Source organism: Rhinolophus sinicus, linkage group LG07 (assembly GCF_036562045.2).
Source record: "Rhinolophus sinicus isolate RSC01 linkage group LG07, ASM3656204v1, whole genome shotgun sequence".
Classification (NCBI taxonomy): domain Eukaryota; kingdom Metazoa; phylum Chordata; class Mammalia; order Chiroptera; family Rhinolophidae; genus Rhinolophus; species Rhinolophus sinicus.
The window spans coordinates 12,657,148-12,675,871 of record NC_133757.1 but is presented as its reverse complement, the minus strand read 5'-3'; the positions used below and the strand labels follow the sequence as shown (position 1 = coordinate 12,675,871).

The 18,724-nt window shown below is 31.3% G+C and overlaps 1 protein-coding gene across 2 annotated transcripts in view; it reads left to right on the top strand.

Moving 5' to 3' along the window:
* ATRNL1 (attractin like 1) overlaps positions 1-18,724 on the top strand; it is a 564,648-nt gene that overhangs the window by 201,932 nt on the left and 343,992 nt on the right. For both annotated transcript variants that reach the window (XM_019725236.2, XM_074338995.1), the window contains exons 23-24: positions 3,864-3,942; positions 5,886-6,043. In XM_019725236.2, the coding sequence (XP_019580795.2) occupies positions 3,864-3,942; positions 5,886-6,043 (237 nt within the window). The remainder of the gene's footprint in view (positions 1-3,863; positions 3,943-5,885; positions 6,044-18,724) is intronic.

The following is an 18,724-nucleotide window of genomic DNA, read 5'->3' as shown; positions in this document are numbered from 1 at the left end:
TTCATAAGTACATTATAATCACTATTGACTTTTTTATTCTGGTAATATAGGCATGGAATAAAATTTATTACTCTAACCATTTTTAGGTGTAAAATTCAGTGACATTAAATACATTTATAAAGTTGTGCAGCCATCACTACTATCCATCACCAAAATTTTTCATCATTCCAAACAGAATCTGTAAATCCATTAAGCAGTGAGTCTCCATTCGTCTCTTCCCTCCAGGCCCTGCTAACCTTTAATCTACTTTCTGTCTCTCTGAATTTGTGTGTTATCGGTACCTCATGTGTAATCATACAACATTTGTCTTTTTGTGTCTTGCTTATGTCACTTAGCCTAATGTTTCCAAAGTTGATCCATGATGTAGCATGTGTCAGAATTTCATTCTTTACCATTGGCCTCTTAAATGTTTAATAGTAATTACAAACTTGTAGAGTTTTTTTGAGGGTATAAGAAATTTAATATAAGTGGGTTATCTGACTCAAAATGTGAATGTGAATAATATTTCTCCCCATTATTATCCATAGTGTCATGCACATAGGTCCAGATTAGCCATAATTCTAGTTTGCTTCTCTCTTGACTGTCCCTTCCTTCTTCAATTTCCAGTAATCCTCGAGTGCTTCCAAATGTCACAGCTTTCAGTTTGTCCAATTGAAGCCAATAGCCCAGACATATGTTCTTTGAAAGTGTAGGATGCTAAACTATCATGAGATGCCATGAAGAATGCTTATAACATTGTTATATATAATTTATCATCATTTTTTAGTTAAAGAGTTATTCAACATAACGCAGTTTCTGAAATCATGGAGTATTGATCAGGGCTTCCTACTAATCCTACAAAAATAAATAATAAAAAATAGTTACCTTAATTATTTATGTATTTCATTCATTTTGACAATAGATTTAATTCTAGCCAGTGCTTTCATGTGAACCATTTCTGGAGTAGTTTCCTATATAACATGATCTTGCCTAATTTATCCACATCTAACCAACCATGTTCTAAATGACTAATTTTGTCATTTACTATGGTATTACAATATTGCTGCTTTCAGTGCAGCATTGTTTTGTCTTGACCTTCTATGCATTTTATAGGGTTTTAGTTATGGTACCACTTATTTCAGTAATGCCTAATCTTGGAATTGATAGAGCGTGAACTAAAATTTCAAGAAGAGTTTTATAGTTTTCTATATCAATTGGAAATTTTTATAACCTTCTTAGCAACAACAGCAGTTATTCTCATAATTCCTCTACCCCAAATGAAGCACATAATCATGAAGATGTGATGTCAAGATAAAAATGATTTAAGCTTTCTTGAAAAAGAAAGTCCACTGTTTCTACCTTACTTTGTTTTTATAAAGAAGAAACTGTTTTTGAATCACTCATTAATAATAAAAAAAAACTCTTCTCAGATGTTGGCAACCATGCCCTCTTTCCAGGTTCTCTGGTGAAAATGAAGAAGGAAAAAGAGGAAAAGGAGACATCCTGTGTCATTAGACCTAATAATACCAACAACACTACCGTTAGCAGCAGTATGGCTTGTAACTATGCTGTTTTTCAAGAAATTATCTGGTTTAGTGTTCACAACTCTCTAGGGTGGTCATCACATCTCCATTTTAGAGATGAGGAAACTGATTTTTCAGGAAGGACAAGTAGCTTTCCCTAAACCAATCCGCACATATGTTAGAGCTAAGATTTGAACCCAAGGTCATCTGACTAAACAATGCATACTGTTCATTAATTAATTTCATTGCCTCATGAACATGATTTAATGAATATGAAGCAGTGATTGATTTTTAGGTCTGGTTAGTTCATTCTGATGACATAAATCAATATTTGTTACCAGAAATGTTTCTTCTTCATGCAACATTATATACTGGGGCTGCCAGAAGAAAATGTATACAAGTAGACACTTTGGTCAGTGTCGCTCAAGCAGTAGTTCGCTGTAATCAGAAGTGTCCGGACACTGATGGTAACCACTTTGAACACCTCTTGTAATTGCAGAAGTCAAACGTGACTTGTATTCATCTTTTGTTATTGGTATATATATATATATATATATATATATATATATATATATATATACAATTTATATTTATATATACAATTTTAATGCATTTTTCCTTTCTTAAAATGTGTATACATTTTTTGGTACTCTCTGTATATGTTGAAATAGATGTTGCTTACCAGACCTGACAATATAATGTATCGAACAGACCTATTAACGTGCTTACATAAAAGCATTTTGTATTTATTACTAGAGTCATTAGAAGTGACATTATCTTGAATCCTTGTCAGATGTTTTCACTCATATTATCAAAGAAGTAGGACGGTCTCAAGAAATTTGATGTTTTTGCGGTACATATTGTGGAAGATATCTTAACAGTTTATCAACAGAACTCAATAAGTTAGCTTCCTTCTTACTTTCATGGTCATTTATGAGTATGACTTGATAGATAATACAGTATCCTTCTGAAATATTATATGTATTTAAAGTCCCAGGCTTTATTTTTCTTTGATTATTTTGAATTCTCAGATGCTGTCTCTGCAGTGTTAACGAGCACCACCCTGAAACATCTGTATGACAATCATTCAACCTTATTATCATACAAATTTTGCATGTTCTTTTGAGATGACTGTTCTTCTTGAATCTATATTTTCTTCCTGGAAACTGTGAAGAGAATGCCTTCTCATAGTTATGGAAAATTACTAATAATTTTTCTTTAGAGACCCAGCTGTCACACTATGGCAATCATTACAAATAGATGCTATGTGGAGGTGAAAACTTAGTTCTTAGTGTACCTTTTAAGTAAGATGACTATCACACATCATCCAGCAACCGTTGCCTTTTGTGGCGCTGCTCCTTCTTTCTACTCCTGTCCATCAAGGAAGGACCATGTCCTTTAGTCAATTTTCCTTTAAGCCTGTTAACATTAGAGCTTAATTGCTTAATTGGGAGCTTAATTGCTTACAGACTTATTTTCTCGAAGAGCCACCTAGAAAATTAGAGATGTATTTTCTATTGGCTTACCGGCTTTATCTTATTTAGAAAAAAATAGTAACACGAGGTAATTTATTTACTTATTTTTTAGTAGCCAGGTCTCACCTAGTAGTATAGCTCTTTGTAAAGTCTTTGCATATTTAAAACACAGCATAACACACTCAATATCTGAAGCTAAACCTATTCGATATAACTATCATTCTTTGTGTTTCTGCAGGACCCACTAGTTATAATCATACGTACTTTCTCTTTCTCATTTCTTGGAGTAAGATAATAAATAATATTTAAATAAATCTTTTAGACGTTTTTTCCCTTGAAATTAAATGGAAAGGGTCTGTACTCTACTAATGAATGACGAGAAACAGGCCGACTGACATAAATTCTTCAGTGTTCCTCTACAGATGTTTAAATGATGTGATCTCCTCTTTTTTCATTGGATGCTCATTATTTTTACCTAAAATTTTAATTTAAATATCTTAAGCATTTTTTAACTAGAAAAAGTATATATAGTAATACAATATGAAACCAAATCTTTCAATGAAACAGTCATATAATGGTATAAAATTATTGGACTAACCCAAACTTGTATCATTTAAATATTAACTACAGATAAGCAAAGAAAATTAAAATACAAATATTGAATTACAGTAGCCTCTGCTATACACATAGAAAGCCAAATTTTAGTAGAGAAGATAAATGGGAACCTTAAATCTACCTTTGAATCTAACATATATATTTTTTTATTAAAAAGTACAGTTGACATCTAGTTATTCAGTAATAGCATGGGCATAATTAAAACATTGAACATATCTGTCTAGTATAATTTGATTTTTTTTTTTAACCTTAATATTTTCTTTCTTGGCAGTCAAACAAAAATTTGGATATTTCAATTAATGCGTCAAACAACTTTAATCTCAACATTACATGGTCAGTCGGTTCAACAGGTAAGAGAATTTTATTGTCATGTGCCTTTCACATCTGTTTGTATATAGAAGGTGTTTAACATGACCTTTTACTATTGATTTAAATAATTGAAATTAAAAAAATGTTATATACCCAATCATTGTGCTATTTCAAGTAAAAATAATGAGTAGCATTATAAATAAAACTTCATTACTTTGTTAAATTTCTCCCTTACTCAATTAAAGTTAGATAGGTAACAAATGTTGTACACTACTTAATTTTTTTTAATGGCTGTATGATGAATTGTTGATTTCAATTAACATGATTTTTTTAATCTAAAGAGACAGATTTCAATTATTTGATTCACTGTTGAAACTATAAATTTAATTATTAAACTTATATTGATATAAAACAACAGAATTCTTCAGTGAATGATGATAAACTAGCACCTTATCTATTACTTTCAAACTTAGAAATATACCCTTTCCACTCTTGTCAGCTTTGGTATTGAGAGAGGGTAAAAAGAACTTAAACCTACACTTAATATGTCTTCCATAATAAGGTTTATAAAGTTGAAATTGTTGACTTCTAAAAAATATAACTAAGAAGTACAAATGTATATGTTGGATTTTGCAAAAGCTCACGTTTTATATTTACATTTTAGGAAATTCCTCTGCTTTCTGTTTTCTATATCAAAGATATACTATTGCATAAAAGTACTGGAAACTTTTTTCATGAAACTATTCCATATTTGATTTTTTAAAATAAAGTTATTATGCTATTTTAATATGTAGGATCATGAAAACATAGAACTCAAGTGTGATGAGGTCTTTGGTGTTCCAAAACCTATGTTAAACATGTGTCAAAAATGAGGAGTTCAGGTAAACATAGAGATATTTTGTTAAAATAGTGCAAACTTATAGTAAAATCTCAGTACCATGAGTTTCATTAATTAAGAATTCACGATAACTTGAACAGCTAATTGGAAATTTACTTCTGTGTAATAAACTGGCTCTATAAGAGTTTTAAATTTTTCAACAAAAATGTATAAAACCTCTGTAATCACTTTAGAACACTGATTTTAGTATGCAAGAAATCACTTGGAGCTTTTGGTACCCAGAACGAAATGTCAGAAAATTTTATTTATCAGGTTGGGAGATGGGGTCAGGAAATCTGAATTTTTAAAAAAGCATCCAAGACAATTTTGGAATAATGATCAGTTAGAAATTAATTCACTTGCTCAATATACTAATTGTAATTATTTTTACTGTTTGTTAAGGGGGAGGACTTGGTAAGATTGTTGGAAATGCTTTATTTCATTTAGCTAATTTCAGCAAACATTTATTGAGTACCCAGTATTTGTTTAACTAATTGAGCATTTAGCTCATGTTTTAAACTATAGCCTCCTCCCAGTTTATTCAAAGTAGTGATGGTTCAGTTTGCAATAAGACAAATAAACTGTTTTTTCCCTCCATTTTTTAATTCAGTTGAGAAATGCTAAATATGGCCTGATTTATTTTGAAAGGCCCTGGGGAGTAGTAAATAGAAAAGAACTCAGTGTCTGGAGCCAAACTTACCTGAGATCCAAAGAGGAATTTACCTTTCAGTAGCTATAAACTTGAGGCAAGAGCTTTACTATTTCTGACACTTAAGTTTTAATTTGAAAAATAGGGATGGAACACCTCTAGAATAAAATTATTATCAGAAAAGAATATCAAGTCTCTAAGCCAGTGCCTAGTACATAGCACAAAATCAGTGGTATCATTTTTTAAAAGAATTTTTATACTAAATCTATTTCATTTTATTTATGACATCTTATTTTTTCTTGTCATTCTTAATTGTAAACATGAGTTTATTTTGCTAATTATGTTCTTTTAAATACAGTTATAAAAATAAGTGGGTATGATATATGTTTTTAAGTTCATAAAGATCTCTATTTCCTAATATGGATTATTTAATTTTGTTGTTATTATTTACATTTTAGCTGGAACAATATCTGGGGAGGAGACCCCTATAGTTTCCAAGACTAATATAAAGGAATACAGAGATAGTTTTTCCTATGAAAAATTTAACTTTAGAAGCAATCCTAACATTACATTCTATGTGTACGTCAGCAACTTTTCCTGGCCTATTAAAATACAGGTAAGAGTTAATAGTATTAAATCTAGTGACCATTGAGTATTTTCAGTACAAAAAGAATGCCATTTCTTTCCAAGTGATGAAATAAATTTCTTTGTTTTGAACAATATGAAAACATGTAAGGACCCTTGATAAAAAGGGTACATGAACATTTGTGATGATCAGTGTCTCCATAATAAACATTCATACAAATAATATTGAGTCAGCCAAAAAATGTACTAATTTTTAGTGAAATTGTATTCTAAAAAATGCATCAGACTTGAAATAACTCAAATATTTGGGTTTTCTGATTCATTGTATACTTTAACTGAGGGTTAAGTAGATAAACTTTTCTCACAACCCCACTTGAAATTATTTGCTGTGTTTAGTGATCTCATTGTTGCTTTATTATATATTTAACGTAATTTAAATTTTCATTAAAAATTTAGGATTAGCAGTACTTAACAGTTCTTTAAGACCCACTACATCTTATTGTTGATATCTTTATCTAAGGTATATATGTGTTGTATGTTTCATTGTTTAGTGATAAGCTGCTAAAGGCTTCAGATTTGTTGCTAGGAAATATTTCAGATGTTCTTTATATCTTGAAATGGTCAAGATTGATGTTCTTAACTTATGCTTTTATGAAAGAAAAGCCTATGTTTTGTAATATTGGGATTTGTTCATTCATTCTTTTATGATTGTTTGATTAGATTGAATTCAAATTAGTTTTTTGAATGCCTCATATGTGACAAGCCTGATGGTAGGCCAGTCTGTTTTAACTTTTTTTTTTTTTTAATATGCAGTTCATTCCTTCTTTTTATATTAATAAATGAAAGCTTATGATCTGTGACTAGAAATTTTGAATGTTTTATTTATATTAATTTCTGTGTGATTTGTGGGAGGACTGCGTGATTTTTTAAAATCATGTTTACTGGAGAAATTCTTTCTCCTTATTTATAAGGTTGATTTAACATCTAAATTAAGGAAATTACTTAACTGTTCAAGAATATTAGTACAAATTACTACTCAGTAAATAGTAATGGAAATTAACTTGACAGATTTAGTTCTTCATTATATAGTGATTGATTTAGATGCTAATACAGTCAGAAAATGCCAGAAATATTTTCATATAGTTTTTAAATTTTTTGACATTGAGGATGCTGGATGCAACATTTTATTTTCTAAGATTTATACTGAAATATTAATCAGATTTCACTTGGTTTATTTAAATTATGATTGAAGGAGACAAAAGGGATCATCTATAGAGCTTATTAAATAGCAATTATAATTGATATAATTGTTGTTTTTTAATTGTTTCATGCCCTTTATTTCTTTGTTATTTAATTTTATTTTATTTTTAAGCAAATTGCGTAATTACTTTAGAATGCACGTGACTATTTAATGGTTAGAAACTAACTTTCTGAATAGGATTTTCTTTTGAGAGCATACTAGTAATATGTTCAGGATGCCAAACCAGAATTCGTGTAATAAAGCTGAAATATTCCACTCTCTCAAAATAATAAAATGTGGAAAATAACTGTGATGGTCAGGATAGATAGAGCCTAGTTTCTACTCTGCTTAAAATCTTTACATTAGTCATGAGGAATCTGCTACATTAAGGTATATGAGTATGTATCTTTGTTTGTAGGACTATTATAAACTTTCAATTATTAAACATAAAATAGTAAAATTATTTAAATTGAGATTTATTTGCTAATAGAACTGACTTATATTAATTGATTTTTGAATATTTAACCACCCTTGCTGTTCAGGGATAAGCTCCACTTGGTCACTTTGCATTATTTCCTTTATATGTTGTTGGATTTGATTTGTTAAATTTTTGTTAAGAATTTTTATACCTATGTTAATGAGGGATATTAGTCTGCAGTGTTCTATTCTTATAATCTTGTTTGATTTGGTATTATGGCACTGCTGGCCTTATAATATGATTTGGGATGTAGTCCTTCCTCTGTAATTTTCTGAAAGAATTTGTGTGGAGTAGATATTATTTCTTTCTTAGATTGTGGTAGAATTCAACTTTGAATGTATTTGGACTTGTCATTTTCTTTTTGGAAGGCTTTAACTGCAAATTTAATTTTTTAAAATACATTTAGAGCTTTTCTGGTTAGTATTTCTTCTTGAGTGAGCTCTGTCAGTTTGTGTCTCTTATTTTTGTCTCTCCCATTTCATCTAATTTGTAGAACTTTTTGGCAAAAGATTGTTAATAATATTCATATATTATACAGTGGTATTATCTCTCTCATTCCTAATATTGGTAATTTTTTTTTCTCCTCTTTATTTGTTTTTCTTTTCTTGATAAGCCTGGTTAAAGAGGTATCAATTTTATTGATTTTTTTTTTCCTTAAAGAAGCATTCTTTTGTTTAGTTTTTTTCTATTTCATTAATTTCTTCTCTTTAATTATTCCCTTGCTTTTCCTTACCTTGACTCTTCTTTTTCTGGTTTCTTAAGGTGAATGCTTTCTAATTTACTTTTTTATTTTCTCATTGATCTATGGATATTTAGAAGTGGGATATTTAATTTCCAACTATTTGGAGAATTTCTAGAAATGTTTCTGTCACTTATCTCTTATTTAATTCCAGTATGGTCACAGAACATATTTTAAATCATTTGAATTCTTTTAAACTTACTGAGACTCATTTTATGACCCATTGTGTTTGACAGAATAATAATATCTAGTACCATTATCCTACTGCCAAATGGACATCCTTTAACACCGACATGCAGATCTGCTGACAATAAATTATATCAGGCTGTATTTCTGAAAAAGTCTTTATTTCACTTTTTGTGTGGTTAAAGAATTCTAAATTGTAGCTTTTTCTTTCATCATTTTAAAGATAATTTTCCATTGGTTTTTGTTTTTTTTGAATGAGAAATCTACTTTTAACCTTATTGTTTCTTTGTGTGTAATGGGTCTTTTTGCTCTTTCTGCATTAAAATTTTTTCTCTTTATTATGTATTTGGCCTATTTGATTATGATCCACATAAGTGTGGCTTGCTTCATTTCTTGTACATGGGTTTTATTGAGCTTCATAAATCATATAATTACAATTTTAACCAAATTTAGAAATCTTTCAGCCATTATGTTTCAAAATTTAGTTTCCCACTCCTCTCTTCTCCTTTAGGAATTCCAATTATGTGTATGTTACACTGCTTGATGTTGTTCCTTGGCTCACTAATGCTCTGTTCCTGTTTTTTAATACATTATTTTTTTCTTTCTGTGTCTCATTTTGCATATTTTTTCTTCCTATATGTTCAAGTTCATTAAGCTTTTATTTTATAAGATGTAATGTGATATTAATACCATCCAGCATATTTTTCATCTCAGAAATAATATTTTTTATCTCTAGAATTTTGTTAAGTTTTTAAAATGCCCTCTCTACAATTTCTGTCATTTTTTAAAAATGTCTGAGTTTCTTTCTATTGTTTTTTTTTTGGTCCTCCTTATGTATCATGTTTTGATTAGATGCCAGACATTCTGAATTTACCTTTTTGGGTGCTAGATATTTATCAATGTTGATATGGAAGTTTTAGCTTTCTTCTAGGATGCAGTTAATTTACTTGGAAAAATTTGGGCCTTTTCAAGGCTTAGTTTTGTGCTTTGCTAGGTAGGAATAAATCAGCAATTAGTCTAGGGTTGATCTTTCCATTCCTGAGGCATTGCCTTCTTGGTACTCTAATTTAGCTATTGCTTGCATGAGACTATTTGTATTATATCCTTTCTGTAAACTAAACATTTCATAAAGATTTTGCTTCAGTTAATATCAGAAGTATTTTCATACTTTTATGTGGTGCTTAGTTTCTTCCATCACAGTTCTTTTGTTGCGGAAAATGGCAGAGACCGAGAAACTCAAGTGGCATGCAGAGATCAGGGAGAACACAGCTTTATTTCGCCGGCGGGCTCAGCAGGATCGTTCCCAAAAAGACTGAGCACTTACTGGGGTCGGGTGCTTTGTTTTATAGGGTTAGGCTTCCGGGTTGGGGAGAATTCGCGCCATTGCTATTGCGGCGCTAAGGGATTGGTTAAAGCTGGCCGGGGTGCTGGGGAGGTCAATCCCTAACAGCTGTGATCCCTCGAAAACTGCTCTGACAGGAAAGCCTCTAACAGCTGTGCTCGCAGGAAAACTGCTCCAATAAGATATTGGAGGAGGGAGGGGGACGGGAAAGCTTCTAACGGTTGTGTTCGCAGGGAAAAACTGCTCCAACACTTTCGACTACTTAACAGGTATAATGTTTTCTTAGTATGTACTTGAACAGATTGAATAGATTAATTTAAGACTCTGGGTGGTGAACATACAATGCAATATGTAGATGATGAATTATAGGATTGTACACTTGAAACCTATATAATTTTACTAATCAATGTCACCCTAGTAACTTTAATAAAAATTAAAAAAATTAGGTATCTCAAAAAAGCATTACATGAATAAGGAGAAGTTTTTACAGATCTGTAAGAAAGTCAAAAAATATTTCATTTGGCTCGATCCAAACTCAGTCCAATGTTGTTATTAGTGGAATAAAACACTCTAGCATAATAACAGATCTTTGTACATTTCTACAAATATTGAACAAAATAAAAAGACATAGTAATGGTTGTTATTTATTCAGTATCATCTGTCAAAGGCTAATATAAAGTAGTGCTTCTTATAGAAATAGCAGATATTGAACATTTATTTATATTTTTTGGCTACACTTTCAAGCAGATATTTATTGTGCCTCAATCACATATAAGACACTTTTCTAGAGGATAAAATAGCATACAATGTAGTCTCTGCTCTCATGGAAGTCATAAAATATATTAGCATTCTTTCAGTTGTAGATAAAGAAAACCAACTTTAGATTAGCTTTAACGTAAAACAAGGGACATTAGAGGCTTAGAAAATGGCATCCAGAGGAAATGTCTTTGGCAACTTGAGACCTCAACTAGCCCTCCTCTGATCTAAAACTGCATACCTTGACATTCTTTATACTGTGTTATGCAAATCATTATGTAATTGCTAGTGTAATTGTTGCCTCCCTGTTTCTAGTTTCTGTTTCACATATTGACTGTATTCTATTCTATTTTATTTCGGTGTATAGCGTCCTGATTTAGTCATCCCAGAGAGAAAAAGGAAAAAGACTCTCTCTTAACGCCTTTATGTAGTCTCATGGGCGTATTTGGGTTTTTTAAGGTCAGAAAATGTTCTGTGAGCCATTCAGTTTGGCTGACATGGATGTGAATGGTATTTATGAGTTGGAGAGTCTAGATTATATATCTACCTCTGTTACTGTTACAGTGGTGACATTGAAGTAGGAAAGGTTCTTGGAGAGAGTTATATGGAAGCAAGATTTTGAAGGATGAATAGGAGTTCAGTAAAAGGACCTAATTCATAAGAGGGAACTCTAAACAAGAATAATGGGTTTTCAAAGTTAGGAAGAATTTTCATCAGGAGCAATGCAGATTTTTTAATGGCTGGAAAACAGGTTGCGTGATGGAAAACTTATGGTGTAGGATGACTGGGGTGGTGGTGTGGGATGATAAGAGTGGTGGAAAGTAGAGAGGAAACATGGCTGGAAAGTTTCCTTGGAACCAAATGATAAAGTATTTTTGGAGTTAATCATTAAATGTGCATATTAGGAACAATATTTGGACAACATCTGGCCAAAGGTTTGGACTGGAAAGAATTTTATGAAAATTAAATTTAATTGTGTTTATTTTTTAAAATTTGACATTTAAAAAAGGAATTTTGTATATTCTGAATTAACAGCCAAAATAGTAAGACTGTCACCTGCAAGATTCATATTGACATATTCTAAGAGAGGATGCTACTACTTAGTAAGAAATTTTCTGTTACCGTGTTTCCCCGAAAATAAGACCTAACCAGAAATAAGCACCAGCATGATTTTCAGGATGCTTGTGATATAAAATAAGCCCTAATGTTTCTTTTGGAGCAAAAATTAATATAAGACCCCGTCTTATTTTCAGGGAAATATGGTAGGGCTTATTTTATATTACGAGCATCCTGAAAAAAACATGTTAGGGCTTATTCTTCGGTTAGTTCTTATTTTCGGGGAAATATGGTACTTTGCTCACAGTTTGATAGCTCTGTCAATGATCAAAGAATTTCAAAATGCCCACACAAAGAAAAGAAAATTTTTTTTTCTAGTATTTCTGAATTAAAAAAAATTTTTTGCACTCTCTTTCACTTTCATTTTATTCGAGTCAATAAATGTTAATTGTATGCCTAGTGTGTTGAGGCTCTGTATTGTTTATTAGGAGGAAATACATAACTGTCATCCATGTTCTCAAAGACTTTATAATTTACTCCTCATTTTATTGCAATCTGATTTCTATCCACACAGCTCCTTTGAAACTACTAAGGCCTAGGTTATAGATATTAGGTTGGTGTGAAAGTAATTGTGGTTTAAAAGGTTAAAAATTGCAAAAACCGAAATTACTTTTGCACCAACCAATACTTCACAAACACTGAATTTTAAATTTCTTGCTTCAATCTTAATTTACCTATCAACAGCTTTATTTGATCCCCAGGTCAGTCCTTCCTCCTACTTTTCCTTCCTCTGTTCTCACCAAGTTTTGTTTACTTTTGAAATTATTTACTTCTGTCACCCCTTAGATTCCTGTGTTCCTCAGGGGTACCCCTATGTATTCTGCTCTTAGACTTTCCATTTTGGTCTCATTTACTATGATGGCTTCAACGGTCATTTTCTATGCAAATTATTTACAAATCAGCGTCACCAGCCCTGACGTCACTGGCCAGTTCTGGTGTATCTCATACACCTACTTATCCTGCTTGTCTCCGGAAACGGCATGACCCACATCTTTTTGCTTGAACCAGACTTGGGTTTCGATTGTTGACCTCAATCTATTCTTTAGTGAACCCGCACACAACACACACTTTTCATGAATTGCACTGACAGTGTTCCATTTTTCTTTTAAATATCTAGTGAAGCCATTAATTGTTTATCCAACCACCTACTGCCAAGCTAGTTTAGATCAATATCACATTCCTCCTGTGCTACTGTAGTACCAACCTCTTTCCCCTAAATGTTGTTTTCTTTCAGTCGTTTCTCCACACTGTACTCCATATTCTATTTCTAATATGCAAATTGAATCAGTTCACACCCTCTTCTCAAAACCTTCAAAGGCATTTCAGAATCCTATAATCAAGTTAAACTGCTGAAAATGGCTTATAAAACCCTTCAAAATCTCATCATGGGCAATCTTGTCCATGAGTTTAGCCTCATTTTTTGCCACGCCTGCCTCTGAGCTCTACAATCTAGTAATACTGTACTTTCTTCAATTCTTTGAAAGCATCAGGCTTTTATTCTACTCTGGGCTTTACGTCATGCTCTTTCCTTTGCTCTTCTTCTCGTTTAACATTTACTTCTCTTTCTTGGCTTATAACAAGCATTCATTCTCACACATCTGAGTATGCAGGTTTATTTCAGTTTTAATAAGTATGTTCTCATTTTTACTAGGATGTAATTGGACAAATAGGTTAACCAAACCTTCCCTTGGATGTTAAATTTGAGAATAACTTTATTTCATAGTGTATGTCAAACCCACTAGTAAGGAAAAAGTGTTGTATTCATATGTGAAATCATTACCTAAACAGCCCTCTCACAAGACTTGTCTGATAAGTGTTTTATGGCTTATCGGATCCCAGTCTTACATTTAGAAGTCAGGATCAGTTCCTGGAAAGTCAGGATACTTAACCGGTTTGAGCACTTTGGCAAAAGAGTGATTCACTCACATGTTAGTGGCTGAAGATGGAATTGGTGGAGATGAATTTCTTGGATTTGGTTTCCTAGCCTCAGAATAGAAAAGCAAATAAAATCAGCTAAAAAGTCTTTGGAACAATAGAGGCTATTGAATATCCAATCCTAGGTACCTAAGGAATCTCAAGACAGTAATTAATTTTCTTGACTTAGTAGTGACTTAATGCCTAATGGCTTTAGATTTGATGAACCTACACGGAGATGGTACATTGATGAACAGTTCTTGTTAAGCCCATATAAACGAATTACATGAAAACACCATGAAATCACCTTGGCGGCGGCACTCAAGAATACTTTCTAGAGATTATTTATGATGTGAAGGTAGATGGTTTAAAGATTGTCCAAAACTTGGAAATAGGCAAAAGTGATTACTGTCTAACTTTTCAGTATTCTGCTAACTATTGTATAGCAGATTCCCCAAGGGGTTGTTTAATTCCCTAGGGGTGGGTACCTTTGATGATTTGCTCTTGTTTGGAATCATTTATAGTTCTTTAAGTATATTTAACCTGTAAATATACTTAAATATAAAGATGCAAATGATTTTGTCTTCTAACAGCACAAAAGATTCTTGTCTAACAGTAGTGTAAATGAATTTTGTCCTATAAAAATACAAATGATTTCAGTCTGGTAGAAAAGACAGACCCTACAGTTTTATTGACTTAGAGACATTGCAAACTTTGCATTTAAATTAACAATCTTACTCAAAAAAATTCTTTGTAGCCACTTATACATGCTTCCTTCTATGCAATTTTCTCTTACTATGAATACTTCTCTCTGCAATTCCACTTTGCATTTTTTTGAACCATTCTTAATACCTTGCTAGTTCTCTTGTTAATGACTTAAAGAAGTCTGTGAAGTCTGTGGCATTTACCTATAGACAAATTCACAGTTATCATTGCAGAGACTTTAACTTAATTTTAACTCTCATTAGCTAATAGAATAATGAGGAATAAAATATCTTAGTATCACTAAGATAAAAGAAGATGTACACAGCACAATATACATACTTATGTTTATAAATATACAAGAGAACATAATACACAATGACAGAATTGACATATTTCGGAAATACACATGGAACATTTTTAAAAAAACTAGTGCAAGACTGTTTGCTGGACTAGTCCTTGGAAGTGTTCTGGTCCCAGGTAAGAGGTAAGGTGGAATAAACACATGGCAATTTAGAACAATTGCTAAAGCTAGTTTCTCTCTCACTGAAAACAACCAAAAATATCTTGATAGAATGCTTGATATAGCATTTTGTGATCTCTTCAAGTAATCCTCAGTAGGCAGATTGGAGAAAAATTCAAAGTTCCACTGAAGTGGTGGTGGGATTAGTGTTTTTCCCTCCTGTAATTCCCTAGCTGGAACTCAAGACAATCCCAACCCCGTTAGTGAGCACTGTGGTACAGAGAAAGTGAGATGCAGAAGAAACCCTCTACTTCTGGTCTAAAGAGCAAAAAACGGAACTCCCACAAAAGTTCAGAAAGAGTGGGGGGAAATCCACCATTTTTTTCTAATCAAGGGAGTGTCTATTCCATCATTTTTACAGATTGAAGGGAAGGGATAGACAGGGTGTGTACACCAGGGACTGGGAATATTGGAGGCTGTCTCAGAAATCTGCCTACCACACTATCTTAGGGTAGTTTTGCATGTTAAAAAGATATTGCCTGTCAAACAAAATGTGTAATAAATGCTTAGTCAGTGTTAACTATAATTAATGTTATTTAAAGGCAAAATTCTTGATTGTCACTAAAAGTAGACACCTGAAGCTGAACTGGCCTTCAAATGTAAAGAAGTTGTAAAGTAATTCCTGGCTGGATGATAGGCTAAATATATATTTTATTAATAAGATGTCAACTCAGATTTAATTATTGAAAATAATGCCACATTATTCTGTAATATGCTTACTACTAATTGTATGATATACTCTTTCTCTCTGAAATTTTCTATTCTCTTCCTTAAAAGACTTTTGTTTATATTTCATATTCTTTAATATTACTCTAATGTGTCTAGATGTGGGGTTCTCAGTCATTCACATATGTATATGTGTTTTAATTCAAGGAAATGTGTCTCTATTATGCCTTCAAATACTTCCTGCATGACATTTTTCTTTGACATTCTGAGAATCTTATTGTCTGATAACATTTCTATTTCTATATTCCATTTCTCTTAGCTTTTCTTTTAAATTTTCTATTTTTTCTTTCCTTCTTCCTTCTCAATCTGGTCTTTCATTTTGCTAATTTGTTGTATTCATATATCCATCCTTCTATTTTTTTTCCATGTACTTTATTTTTAAATGTTTTCTGATTCTCCTTTCATGTTACTCATATTTTTCCTTATGTTGTTTTTCAAATACACATATAAGGATAATTTGAAATTCTTGGGCATAAGAATTTCAAATTAAGAATTTCTCAGGCCTCGAATTATTGGCTACTCTGAAAAGTATTGCATACAGGGGAAGACCAGGCCCCAGTCTGTGTTAGACCCAATGACTCTGATGTTAGAAGGGATGTTGCAAATCTCTAAGATGGAAATCTCCAGCGCACTAGAAAACTGTTCCTTCCAAATTTATACTTCAACCTACCCAGGCCTCTTTCATAAACACTAGACATACATATCCATCTACCTTGTTGATATGCCCAAAATTTAGTCCATGATCTTTTCTCAGAAACCTCCTTTATTCCATTGTATTGTAAGCATATAGAAGACTTTCAGTACTATTTGCCACTTATTAACAGGGACATTGACAAACTGGGATACATCTAGAAAGTGTAAACTAAAGATAGGAATTATATAATATGAAGAAGGCTTAATAAATTGGAACTTTTATGTGGAATAGAATTTTAACTATCTCTGTGGAACTCTAGAGTGGAATTGAAAATCAGTAGATGAAGTAGAGAAATATAGTGCAATTTAAGGCAGAATTTCTAAATGAATAGAGTTATCCTAAATGGTGGCTTGCCAGACTTAATGGTGAGCATTACACTTTCAAAATTGACTAGAGACTTTATTACAGTCATAAATATTGTAGAGGAGAAATATGTGGCTTTCTGACTGTCTCTAGTACTTCATGATTTTGTATTTTATAATCACACTATAATATTTTGCATTTTAAACAGATGAGAAAGTTTTTGTATCGCTTAATTATAAGCATGCTTGTAATAATCAATATGTGTTTGATTTATGAAAATTTTCTTGTTGGAAACTTTGAAGCCACTGTCACTTGCATTCTTTGTTTTAAATAGGCAGTAAGAGTTGATGAAATACAAATAGTTTAAATGCAATTTGAGAATGCAAAAGTAAACTATTGCAAATTCTTTTGGCAATTAGTGGATTGATTATTATAAATACATATCAATAAATATTGGATATTACCTATATATCTATGTAAAATATATGTGTGTGTATCTATATCTTAACTATCGTTAGACTTTGGGTAAAAGTAAAAATTAACAGAAATTTGTTTAAATTGGTTTTATTGTATAGTAAAAATCTTGAGTGAAATAATATTATTTATATTATTTTCATTAAAATAATTGTAGCTTTTTAATAATGCATATTTTATTACAATTTGTATTATGCCTATCTCTTGTTTTTTAACTATCTTTTGTCCCATTCCTCAATCCATTACATTTTAAAATTTATTTTTAATTAATTCTTTTAGTCTATAAAACATTTTAGTGTGAATTACTTGACAAACAACTAGTCTTTATGGTATAGAGGTCACTTGTGGATAAAGACTATGTCAATTGCTAAGTTAAAAGGCAAATTATGAATTCTGTTCTAAAAGAATCTTTAGTGCCAAAATCCACTAGCTCCATGGTTTTTCTAATGTTAATGAAAATATTTGAGAAACAAAACACCTTTATTGAGAATTTTTATTTTACTTTTTTGTAAGTATTATATACCAAGTTTTTTTTTTCCTTTTACTTCCTATTACTGAGTTAATGTATTGTAAACGTTTAACTCTTATAGTATCATAAATCTTATACTTACTAATGGGATTCTAGAAAATCAAGAGTGTTTTTTTTCTGTTAGATACATAATACACCTACCAGAGTAGGAAATTTATACACAGATAATCAGACTTTAATCTGCCTATTGAGAACCTGTGCTATTTTAATATATTATTTGATCAATTTATGTATTTAAGGTGTTTCAACTTAATGTAAACCATTCTTGTTTTAAACAAATTGTTTTCATTGTTTTTGATAAAGTATTTTATGTTTTAGAATCCCAACCACTTTAGCATTCAAGTATTCTTAAAAATTCTAACTGTGACTGGGACACATAGCAGCAGTGTTATATGATAAATAACGTCAATAGTCTAGTAATTAAACGGGAAAATATTTTTTATTCTTTTGGAATCTTAGGAATCATGCTAATCAGTTGATTTGCATCAGTTTCTAAAGTGAGATTTTATTTTGGCAACACTTATTCTTTATGATTTGTAATGCTATGCAGTTGAATCATGACAACAACAACAAAAAACATACTACTAAAACTGCAATTCTAATAACTTGAGAAACAGAAAGATGGCATTGAACTTTAGTACTTTGTATTCTCCTGCCATAGTGCTGCTCATCAACACATATACATCATTGTTTAAATTAAATTAAATTAATTTGAATCTAAATTACCTGTTTCTGAGTAAATGGGATTTGGTAATTCACTATTAAGTCAACCTGTAAACTGATGTCATAATTTAGGTTTGATTTTTTTTATGAGAATAATGCTAGGAATCATTCTTCAATTTGCAATTATAATTTCCACAGTAGACTAGGTGATATTCCCCATACTAATAATACTTTAAGTTACACAGATCAAAGAGAAAAAGAACGGAATCCTAATGCTGATGTCTGTTTATCCTTATCACACATGTGTTAGTATTTTGAACATAGAAG